Source organism: Ixodes scapularis, unplaced genomic scaffold (genome assembly GCF_016920785.2).
Source record: "Ixodes scapularis isolate PalLabHiFi unplaced genomic scaffold, ASM1692078v2 PGA_scaffold9__187_contigs__length_104089568, whole genome shotgun sequence".
Classification (NCBI taxonomy): domain Eukaryota; kingdom Metazoa; phylum Arthropoda; class Arachnida; order Ixodida; family Ixodidae; genus Ixodes; species Ixodes scapularis.
In genome coordinates this window covers 27611815-27621240 of record NW_024609884.1, presented here as the reverse complement: position 1 = coordinate 27621240, position 9426 = coordinate 27611815, and the positions used below count along the sequence as shown (strand labels likewise).

The following is a 9426-nucleotide window of genomic DNA, read 5'->3' as shown; positions in this document are numbered from 1 at the left end:
CTTAGCATTGTTGAAGATCGCGGCGAGCGATCGAGACAAAAGACGGTCCGCCACAGGAAAAATTAGAAGAATGGTTTTGTTGACGTCACAAAAACTTGTGTAGTCCCAATGACGTGCGATTGTAATTCCAATAGCTGCCACACGCGGCTGCAGAACGGCGAAAAATTCGTTTTCTTCCCCTTTTCGAGCGCAGCGGAATCGTAGTATTTCGGGGGAAGGTGGAACGTTTCTTGTCACTTGTGCCAAGATAAACAATATAAAAAATACAATCCGCAAAGCCTTCCAACATTAAAATCGTTGCACTGCCACTCTTAGGAAAAAAATTACTCCTTCTGGTTGAAATGGCAATCACCTTGGTCTGTGACGTCACATATTTCCATGACTTTATATCTGTTCGAGACGTTTCATCTTTTTGCAAAGCCCCCCCCCCCCCCCCCCCCCTCCCCGCCTCCCTCCAAACCTTAAATCCGCCCCTGCGCAAGAGAAAACAAAACAAAACAGAAAGCTAAGGCGTGCTCGATGTGGTTGATTGGCGGTCCGCACGGTACTGAGTATTGTTTGTATACATTTTCTTTCTCCAATAGTTCGACTATTTTCCCTATACCATGGGAATCATGGAAAACGGTCACCAGAGAGTTTACGGAATGACGGGCTCACTCTTCGGAAACATCACGGCAGCATTGAACATCAGGTCTGGTGATAAGATTTTCAATGTGATGAGAGCATGCGCATTCTATTTTGTTGTGGTCTCTACGTTTGCATATAGCAAAACAAAACAAAAATAAATCATCACATGCTCTAACGACAGCATATCACTGATGGTTCGCGTGTCTTTCAGTTACAGAATTTTGAACAGCGTTGACGCCTACTGGGGGAACCTGTTGGATGACGGCAACTTCACAGGTCCTTTGGGAATGCTTCAAAGAAATGTAGGTTCCTTATTTTAAACTACGCAAACTCAAAAATATCCAAACCATGGCTAGCAAACATGTCGTGTACGTGAACCTCGCGAAATATTTCCACTAGCTTTATTAGATATTTGCGGTGCCAGGATAGTGACACAAATTTCTGCTGAACCCACCATTCTGTCCAGTTATCTCGCGTACATACGTGCAGCAAAACTGACAAGCACTCGCAAACACTGTAGAATATCAAAATATAACTTGATCCGCAATATTCGCTTATGCTTGTTATTCGGGCAGGTTGTGTTTAAAGGTCGCATACTGCACTATAAGTCTTGACACAATCATCCTGTGAAATGTACACAGGAAGCGGACATTGCCGTGGGCCCATTTTCCCTCAAAGTGGACTACCTACGTTACTTCTACACGGGCGAAACGCACATCTACGAGGACGTGCCAATCCTCAGCGGACTTCGGAGGCCATACCTGGCCGATCCCTTTTCTTCTGCCACTTCGTTTGAATCAGAAGTAAGCTTCTCAAACCAAACATGACTCTCCCAGTTTGTACACACGATAACCGTGTTTCATATGCCAAACAGACGCTGGCGCTGCTCCTTGTCACGATGCTTGTTCTGGTACTGCTGACGACGTTCTTTCAAAAGTCAAAGGTTGGCGAAGGTCCACTGAAGAAGCTTTCCACTTTTTTCTGGATGTACGTCGAGTCGCTTTTCATTGAGTGTACGTATTACAATCCCCTCTCGCACAAATGTTTGCATCAAAGCTTTTGGCAAATGTTGGTAGAACGTTGTCTTGTCCGGTCCACACCCCCTTTTGTGCCTTTCCTATAGTTATTAACTTTATAGACGATTGCAAACAGGGTATCTGGCGGCCGCCATGTACCTCCTCGTGTGAGCAAGCAAGTGCATTAGGCCGATCTCACCAGCCAGTTTGACTACGCCACTGCTGCCGCAAAGCATCGAGGGAACATTAGTCTTTCTGCACGCGCGACAACCCTGCTAGAGCTCTACGCGTGCTGAGCAAGAGACGACACGAGCCCCTACATGCACGGCCGTCTGCCTCCTATGAACTTAAGTTATGGCGGCACCACGCATGCGCCGAACGCTTAGTGAAATCGGTCTATTACACACCTGTAAAAGCTATCTTCACGCGCATGCTGCACGCGCTTGCACGGATGGGTCACCAGTCGGACGCCATGCTTGTGAACGTCTATACACCTTTTCATAAAAGAGTATGAGGGCGAGTTCGTTGATATGTTTGTGTTATGCACGCGCACTTTCTGACTGGCCGCAATAGACCATTTTAAAAAGTCAGAGCCACCTTGTGGCAGTCTCAAAAGCTCCGATAATATTGCTGCTCTAATGGCGGTGATGGGAGATTATGCTCGGCTAAATCAAGCACCCTCCATTTCATGAATCTAAGGCACGGTGTAAGATAATACTCTTCAGGTGAAGACAGCACGCTCCTCGCGCAGTGCAGATAGAGTTCGCTTTTCACTCTCTCTCTCTTTCTCTCTCTCACTATGGTTTCAAGCGGCGCCGGCAGATGACTCGCCGACCCGTGGGCACGGCAAAGACGGCTCGTGCCGCCTCATGCTCCTCACGCGCAGAGCTCCAGCGAGGTTGTCGCTCGTGCAGAAAGACCGCGGTGTACCGGCGTGTCATGGAAACGAGATAATTGTTTTCGCTCTCACACAGTTTCGCCGTTTGGCCGCCGGCGACACTGTCAGCCGCGGGCACGGCGGCCCCGGAATAATGCAGCCTTTCGGATGCCCGTCGAACGAACACTATCCGATTCCTCTCGCAGCGCGTTCAGCCCCGCCATGTCCTCACCTAAAGAGTGTATCTTACACCGTGATCTAAGGTAACATCGTAAAAGGACCAGCATTTTTTTTCTATTTCTACTTTATGCTTTAGAGGACGTTCGTTTTCACTGGTGTGGAGAAGTTGTGCAGTCCCGCCATTAAAGCGGCAGGCTTGGCTATGAAAAACAAATTGTGTGTATATTTATACAACCTATACACTAGTCTGCCTCAACGGGCGACTTGTCTCCCAGCTGTAGATGAGCAATTTAGACAGTGCAGCAAAAACCGTTAGCCTGGGGTCTTTAACGTGCACCATGCAGTAGTGATACACGACCGCACGCCGGGACAAAGCTCGTCCAGATCGAAACGGGCAGGGGTAGGGATTGAACCCAGGATCTCTGGGCTTTAGCGCGAGCTTTCGCTCCACGTGCTCCGAGCTGGTGTGCGCTATTTGCGGCGAGATGTTTCGGTGGCGCCCTCATTCGGTTACCTTTCGTGACGTAATTACCTTGTGAACAGTAAGTTCGATGGTGTTTGTAATGAAATGGTAGAAGCCTGAAATCATAGCGCTCTCGAAGCAGCACTGCAAGCACCATCAAAATTGAAGTTCTTACATTACTTGGCAGCATTCGGCCAATTGTGGTGGACCGACCTCAGCGACGCTTTCAATAAGCGCAGCTCATTTAATGGCTCTAGTGTGCGCTAGCCCACTTGGCCACCGATCCCCCTTTTTTTTTTTTTTTTTTTTTTGCTCTGCACAGGGTGAGTAGACTGACTTTCGGGGAGGGTCTATTGTGAGCGAGCGGTGACTTGATTGTGATTTAGCACGTGTGGACTGGGATTTTTGTAAATAATGGAAGCGTGCTGCCCATGTTACAAGCACCTAAGCACGAGGTCGCTGATTTGAAATGTTATCCAGTAGACCGAGCACTCGTGCTAGAAATGCATTGGATAAGAATGGCTAGTTTGGCTAGTTGGTTTGACATTATAGTGTAATACGCCAAAACAACACGAACGAAAAGAACAACACGGAGAAATGCACTTCTCGAAGCCAGGAGCGAGGGTCTAGCTCGCGCTTGTAGCTCTGGCTGCAGTCTCAGCATAAGGGTGAACGGAGTATACTTTAGCACTTTTCTCATTTTAAAGATGTCAGATTGAACGAAAGAGCGCAGTTCAGTTTGAAGAAGTATTGCAATAAATACCGCTCGAAAACATTTTCAACGTGTGTTGTCTTGTGCATTTTGAATATATTGGCTTTTGAGGTGAGTGAGCTTCTGACTACTTTAACAATGGCTCTATAATCGGTTGGCGAAATAGATCGTTTTACACAGCCTTTCCATAGACAAAGAGCCACTCCCTGATACGCTTCCCGGCAATCCAGCCCGCTGCCTGTAAAGGTAGCCGATCCCTGGTTCGTCACGATGCGCAAACAACCTGCTTAGTGCTCGAACCGAGAAGGGCTGCTTTTACATGACTGCGGACGAACCACTATCTTCGTCGTCAACCTGAACCCCTGTGACTTGTGCAGCGACCCGGCTGAAACCCCTGCGCGGCGCGGCTGCCCGCATCCTCTTTGGCGTGTGGCTGCTGGGCATTGTCGTGTTCAGCCAGTACCTGACAGGCCAGGTGAAGGCCAGCCTGATGGTCAAGGCACCGGTGTCACGCATCGACACGGTGACAGAGCTCCTGAGCCGAGAGCCTCCCATTCGACCAGTCACGCTCAAAGCTTCCCCCTTTATGAATATGCTTCAGGTACCACGCATTTCGAGCGGTCGACGACACTGACACAGCAGGGAGCCTTGAGAGGTCTTTTCCGCGTGATGTGCATGACTCCACTCTTCACGTCTAGCTCTTAGCCCATCCCCAAGTCATCAAGACCCTCTCCCCCCTCCCCCCCTAAAAAAAAAATAAAAATTGCTGGCTACGTCATTACCTCCCCAATATATAATAGAACCGCTTGTATCTTCGCACGTCCTGTCATTCGTATGTCAGTAGCAAAGGCCAGTGATATCGTGGCATCGTGTCTATGGTACACACCAAAGAACTGTCATGCGCGACAAATGCAGCATTGCATTCCTTCGCTTACAATTCGAAAGGGGCTGCATATGACATTTTTGTGAGTTGTAATATATATATATATATATATGTGTGTGTGTGTCTCTGTGGTGTGTGTGTGTGTGTATATAGTCAAACCCGTTTATAACGAACAGCAGGAAACGCTACGATCAGTTCGATATAGCAAAAACCATTTACAACGAACTTCCACGATGCGTTCGTTGTAAGGCGAGAGCTTCTCTTTCTTTTTCATCTCTTCGCTTCCGCCTTGTAACAACGCCGCTGGAATTTTTTTTCTTCTTTATTGCATGCGTGCAGATTTTTCTTGTCGCTTATCTCCCCTACAGAATCGCTTTTCTTCGTAGGCAACCACTTTGGTATGAAATGATTTTTTTTTTCTGTGCGTGCCTGCACAGTATCTTTTCTAGCTTTCTCCCCTGTTGAATCGCTTCTCATCGCTCAATTTTGTTTACGGCTTCAGCTTTTCGAATTTCATTTCTTTCCTACCTTTCTTTTTTTTTTTTTTTTGGGGGGGGGGGGGGGGGGGGGAGACAGGTTAGAAAACGATTGTTTGCACGTTTTTGGAAGTCTTCCCGGGGGAAAAAAGTTCGATATAGCCAATGTGTTGTTCGCTATAAAAAGTACTTTTTACGTGCATTTTTATTTAAACTTTTCGTGAGTTCCATATCGACGATAATTCACTGTACGTGGGTTCGTTCTACACGGGTTTCACAGTATGTGCATTTTTTTACGTCATATTTTTGTTATTTTTTAGCATGTAGAAGGTCGCCTTCTATACTATGCCAGATATCGCCGCTCTGGCTCATTAGTGATGTGGACGTAAACCATCCGTCATGGAGCCGAGACGGTCGGCCTCCCACACCAGATGGCGTGTTTTCAGTTCTCAGGGCTGGACACGTACCGGGCTCTGCACGAGCGGATCGTGCGATTCGCCGGTGAACTGCCCCAGTCCGAGATCTACACGACGAAGATTTTGCGCGACGTGCTCGACGGCCGCACCGCTATCCTCATGGATACCACGGGCAACCGCATCTCAGTGGCACGCTCTTGCAGCACCCTGGGAGGTTTTTTCCACGTGTCCAGCGATATCCTCGAAACGGCTGACTTCCGCTGGTACATCAACCAGCGGCTAGACAAGGCCCTCGTCAGAGCCATGGACGTCAGGTGAGTCGCTGTGGGTGCTCTGGGCACGGAGGATGACCGCACCCGTCTCGCATTCATACTCGTAGTGTGAGTGTGGTGCATTCTGACGCGAGCGAAATGCAAGCAAAACGCGAACGGGGGGTCGAAGCTGGCAGGAAGAACTTAAACAGTAGTCTGACGGAGCCCACGTTTCGTTAAAGGGACCCTGAAATCACATTTAAGCGTCTACCTTTTTTGCGGTTTCCACGTCTCTTGGGGTTCGGGCAAGCCAGCGGGCACGGAGAGAGTAACTAAATATAAATGCATCATATTTCAACCGGACGACGCGGAAACCTCCTCCAACTACGGGGGCGACCCGTGGTGCCGAAAGCGCTGAAGTCTTTTGTTCTGGGCTTACTACTGGTCAGAGCCGCTAAAATATTCTTTTTAGTCGAAATACAAAATGTAAGTGGTTGCGAACCGTTTCAATTATTTATAAAAGTAGTTTTTTAGCGCAGCCCTTAGGCGCCCGTTTCCGGCTTGAGCGGCGTCGCCATCGGCGTAACCGCGCGGTGCATTATGGGACGCGTGACGTCCCTCATAACGTCATCGTCACTGATGACGTCATCAGTGACGTCACTGATGACGTCATTGGCGTCCGCATCGTCATCGTCACTGATGACGGTATCACTGACGTCACTGATGACGTCATCAGTGACGTCATTGGTGAATGATCGGCATCCACATCGTCATCGTCACTGATGACATAATCGGCATCGTCATCATCACTGATGACGTCATCAGTGACGTCACTGATGACGTCAGTGCTGATGCCTCATCGGCATCAGCATCGTCATTTGTGACGTCACTAGTGATGATAACGTCATCAGTGACGTCAGTAGTGACGTCACTGATGACGTCATCGTCACGTGACCCCCGGTGACATCACGTGACCCCCTTGAGGTCAGTGACCCTCGTGAGGTAACGCCGCTCGGAGGAAGGAGTAGCAGACAGGATGAGGAGGCGAGGAGGAGGGAGGAAATATTTTCCCCTCAGTACCCTTCCCCTTTTCCTCCTCAAGAGCTGCGCACTAATTCGGCGTTACAGGGCTTTCATTGTTTATTCAGTATTTTAGATCAGAAAAGAAACAAATGCAGCTTATAAAGTACAGAAACAAGAAATGACCAGTCGACTTAACCGCCACCAAGGGGTGGAAAAGGCAGCGCATACTAGAAAGGTGTAGTGGGACCAGGCACCGACGAGCGGCACGCGTAGAAAGGTCCCGGATGTACGCGGCGACTCTGCGGTCGAGGCTCCGACCGGTTCCGAGCGTTCCGAAGGCCTTCGGCGAGAAGGTTTGGCTTGCGGTTTGGCCGTTTGGTGGTATGGCAGCGCGAAGTGGCTCCCGTTCTGAACTGATCTTTACCCCGTGTTTGCTGTCCTTTGTCGCCAATTAAGTGTCACGCCGAATTAGTGTTTAATCGCGCAGCAAATGCAATGCGAGCCGCCCTGGCTGCCCTTTTCATACAGCCTATCCAGAACATGCTTTAGTGGCGCCCTCTCGCGCCGTCGACACGGAGTGCGGCAGCCGTGAGCGCTCGCTGAGCTCACAACTCCTCCTCTAGTTCACGGCCACTCAAGCGACCAAGGACGTCATGAAGGAGGTTATTTTTTGCTTGTTCTTGTAATTTTAATTTGTCTATAACTTTTCAAATAAAACGAAATTCGAGAAGAGAAAAGTTTCAGTAAGTTGCTACGTTCAGTGCCGCTCAGGTTCGGTGCAAATTAAAAACCAGTAAAAAAGTCCTAGCAGGGCCCCTCTAAAAGACCATGAAGACGCTCGAAACATCGGCTGCCACTACCAAGCTTCTGAGAGACTCCTGTTGTAGACAAAGGACGTTACAATATGAATAATGTACAACCTTTAGGGTATTATAAATAAATAAATGCTTTGTGCATGAATGACACAACCTGCTCGTTGCCGGAGTCGTGCCGCTGTTGATACATCCATACTCAGTGAAAATCACAAGTTGAACTTTTGAAGCGAAGTGTACACGGGTCACGATTCTTGCGTGACGAGTTTTCGTAAGTTCTATCACTTGGGTTCCTATTTCCATCAAATCCTCTGCCACTTCGCAATGCCAAGAGGACCCACAATTGATTTGCTTAACGCAGACACCGGTCATTCTCCGGCTGTAGTCCTTCACATACTTGAGCCACTGAATTGTGTTTGTGAATTCGAATCTCGATCATGAATCAATTAAGGGACCTGAATAGAAGGCCTGTGCATATTACTAATTTAGCACGTGCATGTCGAGTAATAATATTTAACGTAAAAGTGTCTCGCATCAATGACAGCAGATAGTGGCGGGATAACGCGGCGCACATACTAAAATATTAAAAAAGATCACCCTCTACCTTTACCCTGGAAAGGCGCTTTGCCGACGAACAGGACAACCAGAAACACGAGGAGCTATAACGGTAGAGTCAATTTCAACAGTTTTGAAGGCAGCTGGTACATGCCCGTCGAACTCGCTATGATCATAAAAACACACACACACACTTGTCTTCGGAATTCGCGGAACTCCGCTTTTTTTTTCCCTTACGTTGAGTGCATGCATCGGAGGCCGGGGCCAAAAGCGACTCAGCCATTGTCCGTTGTGTCCCTCGATTTTACTGCGCTCAGAATCCGTTGGTTGCTGGAGGCCGGGGTGCCCTTCATGCGGCACCACGAGATGTTTCCCCAGCCGGCCACCTGCTTCCTCGACTTCCAAGGAGCGCCGGGAGACCAGTACGAAGACCTCAGGTTCCAGGACCTCAGCCTGGCCTTCATGTTCCTGCCGCTGGCCGCCGCCTTCACCCTGCTCGTACTCGGCGCCGAACTGGTCGTTCACCGGTGTGCACGGCTGCGACGTCCTCGACTTGCACGACGCTAGTCGAGGCGGGCACACCGGAGCCACGCACCGACGACTGGTGGAAAGGACTGGCACGCGGGAACTCCCGCGCACCTAAATATAGTGTTCAAAATAAGGTCTACGCATGCGATATGCAGTTCCAGTACAAGGATTGTCTCTTGTGCACCTTACAAGATGATAAACGTATTTCTATTCAATATTTTTAAGACACAGAAAATTCAATTTCCTAGGGTTTTATAACGCGCACATGAACGCATCGTATTACTTAGCGCCATAGTCACTGTATCCGTAGTTCACATTAAACAAATATTAAATATACATTAAAAAAAAAGTTCATGCCTCGGTACTTGCCGCGCCTTCCTCGGGTAGCTAGGTTCCCAGACGTTGCATGAGAGATGACTAAACTTCAGGGAGACGGAGAAGCACTACTCTCTTTCTTGCAGTTATCCTTTTTCTATTTTTAACCCCGATCCTAAGCTCTATACTCCGTTCACAGTGGGAGCTACGTGCGCGCCGGACCAATCAGCCGCCTTCCTCTTATCACTTGACCCGGCTCTCCGCGCGTGGGTATGGCCGGGACCATGATGAC

The 9426-nt window shown here is 48.8% G+C and overlaps 1 protein-coding gene across 1 annotated transcript; it reads left to right on the top strand.

Annotated features, from left to right (window-relative positions):
• The first annotated feature begins 341 nt into the window (after nucleotides 1-341).
• Nucleotides 342-9114, top strand: LOC121047082 (glutamate receptor U1-like). The gene is made up of 9 exons (XM_040501971.1): nucleotides 342-356; nucleotides 585-691; nucleotides 839-929; nucleotides 1269-1430; nucleotides 1502-1640; nucleotides 4253-4476; nucleotides 5681-5964; nucleotides 8609-8818; nucleotides 9045-9114. Exons 1-9 carry the CDS (start codon nucleotides 342-344, stop codon nucleotides 9112-9114), a joined length of 1302 nt encoding a protein of 433 aa, XP_040357905.1.
• The last annotated feature ends 312 nt before the right edge of the window (nucleotides 9115-9426 follow it).